At 41.7% G+C, this 17,304-nt stretch overlaps 1 protein-coding gene across 2 annotated transcripts in view; it reads right to left on the bottom strand.

Annotated features, from left to right (window-relative positions):
* Positions 1–2,760: 2,760 nt before the first annotated feature.
* The window catches only part of LOC126543558 (uncharacterized), a 37,046-nt gene continuing 22,502 nt past the window's right edge, over positions 2,761–17,304 (bottom strand). For both annotated transcript variants that reach the window (XM_055062560.2, XM_055062561.2), the window contains 5 exons: positions 15,797–15,927; positions 11,343–11,407; positions 9,096–9,201; positions 5,312–5,377; positions 2,761–2,933 (listed from right to left, as the gene is read on the bottom strand). In XM_055062560.2, the coding sequence (XP_054918535.1) occupies positions 2,900–2,933; positions 5,312–5,377; positions 9,096–9,201; positions 11,343–11,407; positions 15,797–15,927 (402 nt within the window). In that variant the 3' untranslated portion in view covers positions 2,761–2,899. The remainder of the gene's footprint in view (positions 2,934–5,311; positions 5,378–9,095; positions 9,202–11,342; positions 11,408–15,796; positions 15,928–17,304) is intronic.

The following is a 17,304-nucleotide window of genomic DNA, read 5'->3' as shown; positions in this document are numbered from 1 at the left end:
GATTTACCAGGCAGATTGCTGTAAAAAAGTTAATGAATGGCTTTGAGATGTAAATTTGGTAAATATTGGTATGGGTGCAAATCGAACCCGTTCCTCAAGGGTGCGAGAGGAGCACGCTTCCCAGACGCCATGGTGACTGTGCCCTACCCCCTCCGTCCTTGATTGCGGGTACGTTTGTTTGTTTTCATAACAGTTCTTAGTACGATCGCTTGTCCAGTGACCATTCTATTGCTAGTGAAAAAGGTGGTCACACAACACTGGTCACCATTTCCGAATCTCTTGATATAAAACGATCACTCACATTTGCAGATAAGTTCCAACAGCGAAGCTTGGAGAACGAAATTATCTGATAGCGAAATCCAAACACCACTACTACTCCTTATTGCTCAGTCAGACCTGTAGAACTTGATCTTGGTCTTACAGTGCGAAATTTGAGCATTGTGAACTCTACTATGCAGCCAGGTTTCGGTTAGCACCACTATATCAGGAGAGCAGTCGCCAACTAAAGAAGATAGTTTATTGTGTTTCTTCAGTACACTTCTCATATTTGTGAAAACGAAAGAAACTTTTTCTAACTTGGTGATGGGCATAGTATGAGAGGGCTGTTTTAATGTGGGTGGAACCTTGTTTAGTGTCTGAGAATCTAATGCCCTATTTGAAGCCTCGACTTCTTTATTATCGTAAACACAGTAGGTCCGACGGCAGTAGACGAAACATTTTTCTTAAAAAATACATCATTGTAGCGCAAAATCTGTTATTGACGAATAATTTTTTTACTTCGGTGAGTTGTTTCGTTTCTTTCTAGATTTTGTGAAAAATCTCTTGTGAAACTAACCCATCGACCTTTCAGTTTGTTTTCGTTTTCCAAAATACTTTCCCTGGCCTTAAGAGAAATATAACTTGACAATCATGGGGCACTTTCCAGTAGCGCAGTAACCCAGCCTAAGCGCACGTTAAGTGCTTTCAGCCAACAATCGGACACCAAGAAATTACGCAATTGAGCGAACTTTAGCTTTTCACGAAGCGAAATTTGCTAGAATTCTCACATGCAGGTTCTGCAGGTTCTCACATGCAGAACTGTCCTCTAAATAATTTAGGCGTGAATGTAGTTCCGCTATCTCTTCAGAATAGCATGATTTATTACTTGTTTCGCTTGGTTCTATTAGGTACAAAAATAAACACTAAGTTCACAACCAAGTACCCCTGAACTGATACCAAAGCCCCTCTGTTCCAACATCGCCTGACTCGCTTACACCTCGTCAAGTAGCCTGCTTTCGTTCGTTATGCTGTGCATCTAGCTGCGCGTTAACTGCCTTAAACACTTTGGCCAGCTCATCAAACAGGCAAGCTATATCATTGCGACGCGGATTAGATTGCACTTGTCCACTCAGAGGTAAAAAAGTTACATCGTGATAGCATTCATAAATACCTAGAAAGAAACAGGTTATTTGCTTTTCCAGTTTGAGAGGACTTATAATTTCCAACATGGACAATAGTAAGAGGCTGGTTTAAGCCGATTACATTCCTGCTGCTCGATTATGCCCACTGAAATCACTAAGGCTTGCGCCGTTGCTTATAAGGTCGGTCCGCCATGATTACGTTGTTGATGGGGAGCCTCACATCAAGGGAGCCAGTACAAGCAGATTGAGCCACTGAAAACCATAAGCTGCAGTGGTAGCCAAAGAGGACTGCCGAGACATTGGTGAACAACACAGATCATCTGCTGGCTCCAGTAAAGCAGTGAAACATGGGGATGATGTCGTTAGAGGTTTCCAAAGATTAAGTGCAGCTGCAGGTGGTGCTACTTGGCAATGAGTGAACAAACCGAGCACTAGCATAAACTGGATAAAAAACTAGTTTACAGTCACCTTCGCTGCTGCTGAAAGATTCGGACGCAACGGGAAACATTTGTTGCATTGGTAATTAGGCAGAGTTTTCAGTTAGACTGGAACAACTTGGTTAAGTAGTGTATCCTACGAAGGCCCAATATCTTTACTATTGGCATTTTGCTCGATAATAAATATTTTCAGTACAACGAGTAAATACTGCATAACAGCACATGTGGACTCTCAACTAGAGCCATGTCGCCCTGCGGATACAGTTGATTGCCTCGTTATTCTAGACAATACTAGACGGACAAAACCGTTGTGGTCATACTCCCACTGATAAGCGAAGTCGCTATCTCCGCAAATTGGCATAACGTATCAGGTAAACAATCCACTTAGCGCTACCACGGCGTCTGCTCACGTTTATTTTGTTGTGTTTTTTTCTTAAGGAAAAAACTATCACATCCGGAGCTCTTTAGCGTGCCCCTGCACTCAAGTAAAATGAAAAAGAGTTTTGTTTTGACGGAGAAGTGAACATTCAGACCATATGTCTCACAAATTTCCAAGTCCGCACCTAATATTTCTCTACTCTCCTCTATGAAGTATTCTTAACGCGTCTCCGCCCTAGTTGACAAGCTTTAAAATTTCTAGGGTGGGCGCGCTTGCCTTGGTGATAGTGCGCGGTCAAGTTTATAAACATATTTATGCCCTCATGCTGTTAAACAAAGCGACAACCGCATGTATACGTCCACATTTCCACTGTCCACCCCTATACATATACGACTCGTCTATAGCACACTGGCAGCACTACCTGTCCTCGAGCAAGAGAAAAGACAGGTCTTAATTAAACCAACACAGTCACTTTATATATTTAATTTATGTACATTCAGGTAGACAAGAGAACCTATAATTCATACCTCGGCGAAACATGGCAAAACATTTCTCATTGCTCTTTATTACGGCGCTTTGGTCATTTGTCACAAAAGGGTTCTCTTTTTTTTCTATTTGTCCATGGTTTTTTTAAGAGCCTTTTCTAAAATGCAGCTGGTAGGCAGATATTTTTGTACTTGTTCTTAAGTGCTTGTCACGGTGTGCTTTCCGCATCGACTGAAATACAAAAAAAATATTATACAACCACATCGATTCAGCACCAACCATATTTCGAGGTAATCGCATTTCGCTAGATATACCGTTGTGTATGTAGTCGTTGAATTCCCTACATTAGTACAGCGTAACACTTAGCCACAAAACAAACGAGAAACTTCGCGTCCCTATACCCTTATGCCTTTTATTAAACGCACTCGAAGCGTTACAATTCCATCTGCGCGTTATAATGGGCCTAAGGGCAACGTTCCCTGTTTAAATAATGAGAGCGTGATTTGGCACGTTATATTTTGTTCATTTCGGTCAGTTACATACGGTGAGTTCTTTAAGCTTGCTCTAAATGAAGGTGCATATTTTTTACGTGTTTACATGAGTACACGTTTTCTGAAGCTGATGTTCTGCCTGAAAAAGCCCTAAACAACGTCCTCTTTCAAAAGATTCATTTTATTATTTCAAAATAAACGCAAAGCTCCACAGCTGCAATTTCTACCCATTTCACCAAATATTAAACAAATCAGAGAGGCACGACATAAGATTACCCGAATAGGAAGAAAATTCCTGCATGTCAATTTCGTAAGGTACATTTTTCTTGTATAGTGCGTTCAAACGACAATAAAGATAAACATTAGGTAATTCTAGGATGATAACGTAGTGTTGGAACGCTCTAAATTTATTAATTTCAGGAAAGAGATTGATTAAACGAGCAGATAGTGAAAGTCAAAGTTACAACACCAGAAAAAGCAGGTCAACGTGGTGTCACATGTTTCAAGGTCATTTTTCTGTACTTCGGCCATGGTGTCTCAGGAAAAAAAATTGAAAACTTGCGCACTACTGGCGCTGGCTCATTTAGAAATACAATGTAGTTAGTTCTTCCCACAGAAGATCTAAGTAGGCCGAAGCAGATGCCCTCAGGATTCTGGTTTCTGCGTCTTTTCACTCTCACCATGGGTCTTCTTAAGGTAACAGGTGTCCTTTATTTTTTTGTATTGTAGAAAGGCAATTTAAAAATACGGCGCAAATTATTTTTTTTTTTTCAGTTTGCACCTTGTTTAGAGTAATATATTCGGAAGCTACAACAAATTTTCGTAAGCTTATTGCGTTATAAAATCGCAAATTCTTGACTGAGGAGTTTCCGTTTGATATGGCTAGTGCAAAGTTCGCATATACGAAAGGAAACTCGACACCAAAAGAGCACGTTGAGTTACTTAACCATGTAGCGGCATGTGACCACCGCAGATTGAATCACTACATCTTAAATTTGCCTGCAATGGCAAATATTTGATAACTAACGGTAAATCTAACACTATGCTATAGTGTCCTATTCACTGGAGTGCGGATATAAGACTGTTTGCGACACTACAACTCTAGCGAGTGACGTAAATTAATAATCTATCTAAATATCTAAAGCACGCATTTTAAGCCGCAATTCCAGCCTGAGCACGCCAGTCCCACAGGTACACTCGAGAGAAGAAACTCATACAATATACTACAGACACACTGAGTACATACAGTGGTTCATGGAAACATTGCACAGACCATGAATGAGGGAAGCATGCATGCTTACTGTGTTGTAATATATATGAACAGGTTACATAGCGTCTATTATCTTTGATTAGCAAAGTGTAAAAACTGTGATCAGCGTTGGTGTCATGGAAGGAGACACAACCACCGGCGCTTTATTCACTGCAGACTTGCAAGAGCCATACAATATAGTATACAGAGCGGGTGTGCTGTAATAAATGGCGAGATTCGTCAAACAAACAAATGTTTGCAGATGACATTAGAAAGCATCGCAAAAGATGACACAAAAACTGATGGATTTGCAGAAAAACCAACGCCTGAGGCTACACTTAAGAAGAAAGTTATTTAGCAGTGAACAATTATAGTGAGCGCTAAGTCTCATTCTGCTAGGTGATCTTTACTAAAACATTTCCTCTGTGTTCCTTTCCCCATTGTTGAAAGGATATTATCTCCATGTCCAGCTTCCGTTCTGCGTGGAACATTTGTAAACTTCGCTTTCGTTGTTTTTATTCAACAGAAAAATAACTGGCCGACCAAATGGGCGCGAAGTTGAACTACATCGACTTCTTAGGTGTCGTCACTAGGGACGTAGTTGTTTTACTGCTTTTAGGGCACTGTATTCATCGTTGTTCTGTTTAGCCGTAACACCATGTGTAATTAGTAATCTTAATTTGATAACACAGCAGTTATTGCCCTTAGAAATTATATTTGATGAAGACCACTGATAAATATACAATGACTGCAAACAACCAGATAAAGAATTGCGCCAGCTACTTGCGATCCTCAGAACAATACTACCGATTTACAAACTGTGACTTCACTAAAATATTCTTAGGAAAGAGAATACAATAAACACTTACGAAAAACTTTCGTTCATGTACTGTCGGTCAGTCCGCTGAAAGCTTGTATACCTCGTTGAACCAAAGCTGAAATTCGGTAGGTTTCACTAGGTCCATGAACACAATACATTCAGGTGGAAAACACAAACAAATTGAATTGTGCACGCACAAGGCTAAAAATGGACATTCCACTACTTAAATGTTTAATTAAGTACTTTCCAACAAAACCCGTGTTTGATGCTGTGAAATGAGAACGTCGGATACAAAGAAAAAAATTAAAATAGCGCGCACGCAAAACGCTGATATGCGTCCCGAAAAGAGCGCCGAAAAGTATCCGCACACGTGCTTATAGCACTCGCAACCGAAAACCTCCAGCCCAGTAGCCGCCGTTTGCGTCGCACTCACAGCCAGTAGCCTTTGTAATGTCACTTTCCGTATGTGTACATCTGTATGTATTGTTACGGGGAAGTTGGGAGGATAGAAAGACTGTGTTTACCATATATACGCAAGCAGAGCCAGTGAAGGTAAAATGGCTGACTAGCAACAACACGCAGCAGCCAGCGTCTCACGATCTTCGTCTTCTTTTCTATTCTTTTCTCCTTCCGTACCAGGACCCCCGGGTGGTGAAGCGCCGTATCGGCGCATGGTAGGCGAAGAATTGCGAGAAAAATAAAGCTCAGCCGCGAAACGTGCACGATGTCAACAGGCGTCGGACCTGAGGATGGATCAAACTGTATCGGCGGAATCCCGTAACTGACATGCCGTAACTGGTACATGCCGCCCAACCCACTGGCCTTTGAAGGCTTCGTCAAGCCAGGCTCGGGCAAAGCTGCTGCTGTGAGCTCGCGCACCGTCGTGCTGATACCAAGTTCGCTTTAAAAACGCAAGAGTAAGGTCACAGCGAACATCTTCGACTGGGCCTTCCAAGATGAACAGTGAGCATGTGGTCAAAAAATATGGGGCCAATTATTCTTCCGTCAAAAATACCGCACCACACACTGAATGGCCATTGGTACTGGTGTCTGCTCAGCGCCACCCAATGCGGGTTCGTATCGCTCCAGTAATGTGCATTGTGGATGTTTACTTGCGCATTTCTGGAGAAGGTTGCTTCATCTGTCCAGACCACTTTGTCAACAAAATCCGGTATTTGGTCACTGCTCACAAGGGTCCAATTTGAACAATCAAGCCGCCATTGAAAGACTCTTTCTTGCAGTTTTTGATGCAGTTTGAGGTGATACGGATGCATTTCAGCCTTCCTAAGAACTCTTGACACTGAAGACTTTGAAATGCCGACCTCACCACTCACGTCACGCACGCTGGAATGAGGGTTTGCAGTCATGAAAGCCAAAATGTCTCCTTCAGCCTCTTCACTGATGGTCTCCTTTCTGTGCCGCGTCTTCTTGAAGCTACCTGTTTCTTTCAGCGTCAAGTAACTCCTCATAATTGTGTTCGCGCTCGGTCTTCCCCCACATTGCCAATTTCGGTATACCTTGGCAGCTTTCCTCTTGTCACCCTGTGCCGCTCCCAAGGCTAAGACCATGTTCGCCTTCTGCTCGCTTGAGTATGGCATGCTTTAGGCACTGCAAACAAGTTCTTCGAAACGCTTACGCGGCACGACAGTAATAGACAGTCGAGCTCACCTGCATCTAGCAGCTGACACAGCTTGGAAGAAAAGCGATGTTGTAACAAATGACGCTCTCTCTCGCACAGCTTCCAGATGTCTGATGCGTGTTTTGTATGTATTTTTTCTATTCCGCATCGACTTGAACGCTGGAAAATAAATTGCTCTTCTGGTCATATCGGCATTAACGGCTGATGATGGCGCGTTCTTCAGCAGCAGGTGCGAGCGGCTGCTGACGAAGTGCTTTTTCGGAGCGCCGTCGCCAGCCGCTAGTGTCAGAGCCGGCAAACGTTGAAGCCCTTTCTCGTAAGTGAAGGGAAGGGGCGGCGCTGGCGATATTTTTACAAATCACTCATGAGAGCGCTGTAATCGGGGCACATTCGGACGCACAGAGCGCGCTGTCACGTGGTATTTTTTAAACTCCGCGAGCTTTTATTTTTCCCGAATAAATACAGCCACGCTAAGTTTATCTCGTTGGAAGTACCTGGGTTAGGCAATATTTGCGAAGCTCCACAACTTTACAATGGACGTCTGAGCGTTTCAAGCTATATTTCAAAAGTTACTTAATTTATCTCGGCTAACTGCTCAAAAAAAATCCGAGCAAAAATATGGTACTGTAAGTTTAAATAAACGCTAACAACATTCACGCGATTTCGGTTCTGAAGAACGCACAGGTTTTTTTCTGTATGTATGTTTCTATGTATGTATGTAAGTATTTATGTATGTATGTATGTATGTATGTATGTATGTATGTACGTATATATATGTATGACAGTTTGACATGTAGCATGACATGACATATATGTATGACAGGTGTATGACATGTAGCACAATTCTACTTGTTCAGCTGGGCTGCTTCTGGACACAGACATTATTGGCCCGAAAATAAAGTACATTCTTCACTAATTAACCAGTGTTTCTAAGGAACTAATAAACTAACTACTCTGCGCTTCATGCTGCGCTTACGAAGTGTAGTCGACGACTTTTAAAGTCATATCCACTTTAAAGGAATTGTCAGGAAGACACTAGTGTTTAAATATTTGTAACTAAATTTTTTGGAGAAATGCATTAATTACTGTTTAGTAACTTTTTAACTACAATGCACAAAAAGGCGTTTTGTTGAAAAGTACGTGAAACAACAGTGTATAAAAACAGAGTAGGACAAGTAGTGCTAGTTTCAAGATTTGTTCCAAGTGGACGTGACTTGTGAAATACATGGCTTCCATTCATGCACTACAATACGCGTTCTAAAGCAATTACTTGAAAAGTCAATTATTAGAATTTTGGTAAATATTTTTTCATGCGTATTGATATCAAGCCTAAGTAATGTGCGCATCTTCGAGGATTTGAGCTTAGTAAGCAGATTTGTGCTAAATCGCACAGGCGAGCTTAAGAATACTGGTAAAGGCAAACTAAAGCACCAGATATATACGGGGTGATCATCTGTAAGTTTTCCGGAATTCTTCAAGATTACCAGTCGCAAATAAAGAAATTCTAAGCTTTGAGCTTGATTATTCAGAGATGCGGACATTAGTTGCACGAGAAATCGAAACACATGAGCAACTAATTATGAAAATCACTAATTAACTTGTTCATCTATTTCTTGTCACAGATAGCAATTTACGACTTTCAGCAGGTGAGTTCTCAAGGTTTATAACACTTGGAATGGATTTACAGAATAACACCCTCTTGGAGATAAACGCCATCAAAGTCGGCGCAAATAGGCAGTGTTGTTGCATTACATATTTAGGAAAACGCCCTTTTACGCATTAAAGCACAACATTAACTCGAACGCCCATGCATTTCATCCTACACATTGGCAAGTAATAACTCGAAACTGGTGTCATCCTCGAGATTCATTTCAAGTAAATACGTCGTAGACTCATTGGCTACAATTAGTAATTTGCAATCTGAGCCGTAAATATTTGTTTATGAAGGTTATTAGTAGATTTTTGTAAATTAGTTGACTATGTATTTTCATTAGGAGTGCTAGCAATATCCACCTTTTCGAATAATCCAGCTCATGGACAAGAATGATGCTATCTACCACAAGTGAGCTTTTTTCAAAATTTCGGAAAACTGAAAAATGATCACCCGTGCATGGCACCTTAGGCACTTGAAGCCAAGAGAAGTGAAGTGTCTGCATAATTGCGGCCGGCATAAAACAAGAAATTGTGAGCTCACATGAGTGCTGCTGCTCGGGCAGGAAAATCATAGGAGGTCGCCGTTTCAAAGTATACAACCGCAGCGCTCACATTCTCGCTACAAAATGTTCTTCTCGTCTCAATATCTGCAAATAAAATGCATAACGCAAAGTCGCTACTGAGGTACATTAATTTTTGTAGGAAGCGGACGTAATTGCTCCTACGTAAGGTTAAAATGCGAGCGTAACAACAACACTTTCCGTAACAGCAATTCTAACTGCCCGCCCTCTACGCACCCATGATGTGGCATGGGTAACTTCACGCGTACAGCTCACAAAGTAATGCCAATTAAAATAAGGAACAAAACTGACTTTCTCGGGGAAGAATAAGTTAGATAGTTTGTGTGCTGCCATTCATAAGTTATTCCTAATAGGGGCCGGCCAAGGCGCAAGAGCCGGCAGGCACAATATCAAGTTTCTCTTATGCTCATTAATCGTGGACAGTGTGCCTTTCAGATGTGGACGTCTATGAATACCTCAGATATCAAAATTTCTAACCAGCGCCTACAGGAACATTGCAGGAACTCTGCTGACTAACAATTATCTATTATTTTAAGCAAAGACAGTCTCGCTTGATCATATAGATGTCATGTTCTGAAGACTGTGGTAGCCTGTTTTGTCAAGCACAACGGTAAAAAATGCTCAAGCCAAGCTTCCTTAGGAAGCTATATCTAAGGTAGCCTTAGGTATAGGCATAGGCATAGGTCGCAGTTAACCCGAGAAATAATGGAAGCAGAGTAAACTCACAATCTATGTGACGAGTGCATAAGTACCCCTTCCATTGCTTTATCGCGACCTGAGCGAGATTACCTGGCCGAGCGCAAGGCAATCGTGGACACGTGAAGTGATTTGACTTGATGTGCTGGTTCTACGTATTTCCCTTTTTTTCTGTGTCTTTTCGTATTTGCCATGCACTTATATTATGGTCGTCCGCAAATAAAGATCAGTTGGAAGTTAGCGCTCTTTACTCGTCTCTATCCTTTGCCTACTTTCGTGCGCTACGCAAATACCGCCAGTATGTGCATATATGCTTGGAAGGTTTTGGAAATTTTTCAAATTGTTAAAATTGATAGAATCAACAATTATAACGATACCGTCATAAACTTCATCTAGCAGTCATTTTTTATGGACATCTTAAGTGTCCATGCAAGCCTTGCTTCGACGACAGTCTAATAAGCACTAGCTATGTCCTGGAGTGATTGGCACACATAGCTAAAGCTGGAGTAGCCAACACTAACTTCAACATGTACTTAATTTTTTGTACTAAGATTTGGTACCATAACAGAAAAAGATACACGGTACACTCGGCCTCATTACAGAAATAATAAAGGTGTAATATTGGAATACGAATCTTAATATAAAAAATATAGCGTGGTACAGCAGCCTACCTTACTAGGGGGGCTGACCAGACATAATTGAATATTACATAATAGAAGGCAATGCTCAACATTGACTCGTGAATCCAGAAAAAGGAAGTACTCTGTTAACGTAACCTAGGCGAAAGGAGAAAACGTCAAAACCAAGATATTGGTAACATCCAGGGGCACTCGCTAAAACAAAAATGCGACTTCTGAAATAAACAAACCTAAACTTGGAGCCCAAAGCAGGCAAGCTTTATTTTTCATCTAAAGAAGTTGTGCACACAATTTAAGGAAACCGCAGATGATGTGCAGAACCACTAACAAGATGCTGTAGATAACTTTTAGTAGGGTAGATAAAATAGCTTGCAACTCTGCTTGAAATATTGGTAAGTTTTTCCGCCTTGCCCCACAGACACACTAGTCCCACATAAACAATTACTTGCTTTGAACAAACATTCTTATGCTTCTGCGATGTTTTTGTGATGGTGGGTAACATTTTGAGGAAACCCAAACATTAATGTCCACGTAGGCGTTTTTTTTTTTGTATTGGTGCAAAATTTAACCAGCCGCTCCATACATTGCTCAATACGAATTGACACCAGCTCCGTATGTACACTCACAGGGAAAATCATACTCATCAAGGCTACAAATGGCATTTTAAATCCATAGAAATTCCAACTTGGAGATAAGAATCATTGTTACAATTTCCCTGCAGAGAACAATACACGTACCCCAGCAAGTACGTCGATAAACAGTGACCCACCGTGCAAAATTTGTGACAACACACGAAGCGACAGTTCTCGATGGCGGAAGGGAACCTCTTCCAAGACCCACACTGCTCTTTTAAGATACAGTGAAACTTCTTACCGAATAATTGGACAGGAACCTGGTCATTTTCGTGCTTTTGGCCGCTTTCTTTGAGGATAGTGTAACTGAAAGAAAAAAAATACAAGTGCAACTTACAATATCTCCAAATTATTAGTACAATAACCCAAACACTTACTGCTACTTTCACTACAAAACAACATTCCAATAAATCCGTACGACGATATCACGTACATGCGCAGATTATAGACGCCTAAAGCATATTTGCCTTTTATTTGGACGGAAAATTTGCCACACCTGGAACTCATTATCTATTTATTTAGTCAATTGCTTCTAAATGTAAATTTTTAGGGCTTCGTTCTTGTTGTGATCCTGTTAAAAAGTAAAGTAAAAATCCCGGTTCCTTGTTGAATTCAACGCGCTCTTCACGTCGAACCAGGCACATTGCGGTAGGTACGTTAAAATTTGCCTTAGTTTAGTGGAGTTAATGAATAATTACGTTTGCAATAATGAGAACGAAGCAAGCTGCGCCTGCAAAAAAAAATGTCCGATACTAGAAACATTGCGTTACGTACGCATGCATGCTTCTGTACTGTCACGTGCGAATGCCAACTGGCGCTTTGATGCAATCCGTGCGGGCGGCGTATCGCCAAGCAACAAGATGTTTTTCAAAAAGCGAAAAAAAGTGCGACCACCCAAGACGTGGGAATGAAACGTGAGAATAGAGATTCTTAGTGATGCGTAAGAAGGCTTGCATTAGCGTCAGCGTGCGACGCAACGCTAACGCTACGATAGGCTACATTTTGGGGCACAAAGCAGTCATTTATAATGGGGGAACGCAGCGAAACGCTAAAGGCTAACGCAAACATACACGGCGCCATCTAGAAGGCTGTTTAAATGGTTTCAAGACGAACACCTTCTTTTATAGATTGAAGTCTTCTTCAACTGTGAAGGGTACGGGCATCGTGCCCAAAGCACCTACCGCACGGCAGTTTATTTTTTGGCCGTGAGAAACACGAAGCGTTTCAATTTGACTTTTGTGCTCTCGTAAAACACGGCTATTACTTGCGCGCTAGTAAAACGCACTCATAATAATACCGAGCGCTCGCACACCCAACATGTTTCAACGGACTCAACTAACTCAATCACTTTGAACTTTGCCTACACGAGTCTTCACCTGGCCCTTACTGTCACCAAACAAAAAATATTGTGCATCTTTTAGGTCCCCAAGGACACGGGGCGAATATTGTATAACACATATGAATGCCAAAAATATATCTAGTGTTCAATTATTATCTTAAAACTTATTAATGTACAAAGTTTAATTTTTCCAATACATTGAACTTCAGATGCCTCCGAATCGTACAAAAAATAAATATTGTGTATTGCAGAGTTCTCCATGAACAGCGGCAAACATATCTTATAAAGGCCTTGTCACACTTTCACACAAGCACTTCAGAATTTTGTTGCAAAAGTTTTTTGTTTATCTACAAGCATTTAGCCTCCCACACATATTTACAATAGTGGTCCGCTTGTATTTTATAACATTTATCTCTGTGACATTTGAATTTATATCAGAGCTATGTCCTAAGTTTTTCATCGCTTTTCAATGCATACGCTCTAGACTGTTTAAATACATTATTGATCGCACACGCCGTAATTAGGTCCCATACTTTGAACTTTGTTTACCGATAAACCATAACGTCCGCCTAATTTTCTCTTAACAAAATATTTGTATAACGTGGAGTTCACTCGAGACATTGCAGAACTTGCCGTAAAATGGGCATATATAGCTTTCCTGGACTTCACAAAGTTATAATTTACAGAAGCTATATTCGATCCACATGTATTTAGGTTCACACACGAGTCCTCTATAATGCTGGCCCCAGGTTCGTGAAATTTTATATCGGTGGCATGTGTAGGCATGCGAAGACAATGACTATATTTGCACAGTTCATAAAATACATTCATAACGCTCTGGAGTACTTGCATAGGTGATTTATCTGAAGAGCCAGAACAGGGTCACACACTTTCAAGTTTGCCTATAGAAAACACATGGTGTTTAACTTATTTTCGGGAAATACCAAACTGTGGTACCACAGAGTTCCCTCGGGACACTAGGAAGCACATCATTAACTAGACTATAACGGCTTCGAACACTTCCTAAAAGGACCTTTTGCAAAGGCTGTATTTGATATACATGCACTTGGGCTTGTAAAAAAATTTGTCCGAGTGTTCATCTCTTTTCCTTTAATTTCATCTTTGTTGCTTGCGTAGCCATGCCAGAGAATTCGTCCATATATTTAGCCACTTTTAAAACACAGCCATTGTGCTGCGCCGCACTTGATTTAGTAATTTATCAATAAGTTACTACTAATTTATTACTAGTAACACCCCAACTTGTCCGAGACATTGCCCATACCGTGTTCCTCAATTTCACCAAATATGAACAAGGTGCCTTTTGCAGCTTAGCGAGGGCACCTGGGCAAGAAACTACGAACCTCGTATGACGCATGAAAACAGCAAAAAATACCGCGGGTTCTCTAATCATTTGTGACGTACTTAACTGAGGCAGGATCTAGAAAGTTATGCCACACATTGCGCATCACATACCCACCTTTATCGCTGAGGCTGAATTTAGTGTCTTTTTACAGGTTTTCCTGTGACTGTGTGAAACTTTGCCGATAATGGTGGTATGAGACTCTATATCTTTCATAAGTATCTTTCTGTAGACGGTACAATCAACCTACACAAACTCAACATTTATAGTTTGTTCGTTAAACATCACAAAATAAAAATCTCTAGGAAAATATTTTCTCATCTGAGTTTTATGGCTGTGTTTTACTTGTTTGTAAAGTACATCTTGCGCATTTTGCACCTCCCCTTAGCTAAAAAGAAGCCTGCCTATTCGGGCTTGCCCCGGCTTTGCTATCAAACTTTTGGTATATTTTAAATGCCAAGCATTTCTTGGATTGAAGCGCGGAGTGACACAGACAGAGACTAGAAGCAGACAGGACGAGCGCTCATGCTTTCTGCTTCTAGTCTCTGTCTTTGTCAGTTCGCGCAACGATCCCAGAATATGTTAATGTGCCAACTCGCCCAACTTTCTATCCCTTTGCAAGCATTTCCTTGCCAATAGTCGAAGTCAAGGTCAGAGCAAGGACACGCTCAAAGACCCTGCAGTTTCGTCTCCGAAGGAAGGTGGCCCGATCCCGTATATAGTGCAGTCTAAAATAAGAGAAAGTAACTTCTGCTCTAGAAACCGCCGCTTCGCGCCCTCATACGGTAGCTCGCCTTTGAAAAGCTACTGCGTTTGGGTTCGGAGAGCATAGGCGCAGATTATGTGCCGAGAAAAGCGCACATGCTCGAGAAGACTTGTGTGCTCTCGTGCCACGAGTGGCGGAACCTCACTGCTTGAGAGAGCAAGAACGTGCAGTGACCCTCACGTGATATTTCACTGTGAACATCTCGAACCCGACTAACCAGTAGTTCCTCCCGTTACGTGTAGGAAGTGTATGGCGTCACCCTGTGCCCCACAAATATGGTGACCACTACGCCACGTGTCCGATTCATCGTCCATGTGTTGGCCAGAGCAGTCGATCTAGCCCCGCGCGACTAGCTCCCGTACTGGAGTATGCATAGGCCTCTACTGTCTATATTCGGTAGCATATAGACGACTGATACAGCGTCACAGAAAATAAACTAGCGCTTAAGAACAGCATATGGGAATAAAAACTTTGCCCCAAAATTTTCGCCTTCCATACACTTCAAAAATGCTTTGACTGACATAAACAATCAAGGATGATTTCTGCCTTAAATTTTTCAGTGCCTCGTTTTCCCTGCTTGGTCCGGTCCTGCATGTTTAGTGCTGGTCTTTGTCCCATGGGTCGACTGATGGCGGTGTGGCTTCACAAAAGCCAGGGCTCCTTGAGTTGGCACCGTTTCCGCTCTATGGGGACATTTCTATTTGTATGGTAAAAGGGTCACTTCAACTAATGTCCTTTCTCTTTAGCAAATAGATGTGCTTCTATTCGTTAGTTCCTGGAAGACCAGCTGTGGTGTCCCTCACAGTGGTGAGCTGGAAGCTGCGATGCTGCGGCTCCATTATATAGCCTTCCTCTTCCATTCACCTTGCGGTAGCCCCATTATTTCCGCCTATTAATATTTACTTCTACAGACATTATTCGGAGACATCCTTAACCTAGTCACCTTTCCCACTTGTAAAAACTTTGCACCAATATTTTTTTAAATGTGTCAGAAAGATAACCATATTCTATAAGTAGCCCTCGGGGAGTTCATACCGAATGGCACAATAGCCTCCCCAGAAATAAAGTGAGAATGCTGATCTGCTCCCAAAGATACACCAATAGTATTGCGTAAAGGAAGTAGCTTGGCATGTTTGTCGAGTCCAAGATATTTTATTACTGTGAATTTATACGTTCTGTGCAAATATTGCCACCTTTACAATACATTTTAGACACGTAAAAAATACCAACCTTGTAAAATAATAGAATATAGTGTTATTTGGCGCACTTCTCGCCATACCGAACGCTTTCACGTTTTCGAGAGTTTTCTCACCGTCCACTGCTTTAGTCATATTTACGAATGGCACAGAAAAACTGTCATTCTGAAAAGACAGAAACAGCAAACGTACATCACTGGTTATCCTAATAATGCATAGGTGTTTTATACCTCCTTCTTTAACTTCGCAGGCCACTTCCACATTTTTCTACTGCCTGCACAAAGTTGGCGACTGGTTCGCCCAATGGCTAGACAGGAATCCGGTTTATCTTTTTTTCGTTTATAGAATAGCCAATCATGATCCAGCTCTAACCATAAAAATTTACGTATCTTTGTCGCCACGTATGAGATCTGCTAAATAAAAAAAAGGTTCCCAATAGTAGTACTTTAACGAAAAGATCCAGCGTAGTAGCCGGATGCTCTGCGAATTGGGCCGCAGGCACACATAAGTCAATAAGACCCGCTGCCATCTACTTTTCCTTAAATAAGTTAGCGTTTTGGTTCAATACGTGCATGCCACAAGTCTCATAGCATCATTTTATAACAAAAGCAACACCCCCCCCCCCCCGCCCCCCACTCTCTCTCGTTCGTTATGTAGCAGCTACCATTTCAAAAGTTGAAGTGATCTTTCCCGTTCTTCTTTTTTCAGGATCGATTCAGTTTACCCCTTACACTATTATCGAGGTCAGTCCGTGTTGCTACTGAGACGGTTTAAACTTTCTTTGTCAAGTACGAAATATGGCAACTTCCCCCGAAGGAACAAGCATTCACAACAACTGGAAGATTTAGCATTAAGCTTGGGCTTCCTAGAATGGCGTTCTTAAACTCAGATGCGACATGTTGGCAAGACGCAGCCCGCAAGGCAACTCCTACTGTGCCAAGGAAACAGCGCCCAGGCAGCTGACAGGCGTCTCACAACGCTACCGCGATGAGCGGTGTCGCCACTGGCATTGCCGTCGTTGCACATCAGCGATGGACGCGATGAGACAGACGGATACCGTCTGCCGTAGTGATAGGCTAGTTTCATTTTAAATAAAGTCAACTTCTTTTCGTTTACTATTCAGGCCAGAGCACGTACACAGCATGGGCGCTATGATCGTTAAGCTATTCCAAACTTTTCTATTCCATTTCTGCAATCACCCCTCCTCAATTCGTCGAAAAATCTGGCTACTGCCACTTCGCTTGTCTGTCACAGGACGTCACCAAAACCGCCACAACTCCCCATCTGATATTACATGTACACACTGATTATGCTTGATTGAACCGAAGAAAAGAAAAATAATACTTCTGATTCCACACCTTTTTTCGCCATCAGCTCATCGCTAATAGCCATAAGTTTTCAGGCTGGTCCTACTTCCTCTTTCCCTAACCCCACGGCACAAAACCCCGAAAACTCGCCACGTTAAGGGAGGTTTACGCATTACCTATGCATAAATATTTCGAAAAAGAAACTTATCTCTTTTTTTGAAATAGCGGAGACTAC

The sequence above is a fragment of the Dermacentor andersoni genome, chromosome 10 (assembly GCF_023375885.2).
Source record: "Dermacentor andersoni chromosome 10, qqDerAnde1_hic_scaffold, whole genome shotgun sequence".
Classification (NCBI taxonomy): Eukaryota; Metazoa; Arthropoda; class Arachnida; order Ixodida; family Ixodidae; genus Dermacentor; species Dermacentor andersoni.
Note: the sequence above shows the minus strand (reverse complement) of the source record. Positions and strands in the feature narration are given on the sequence as shown.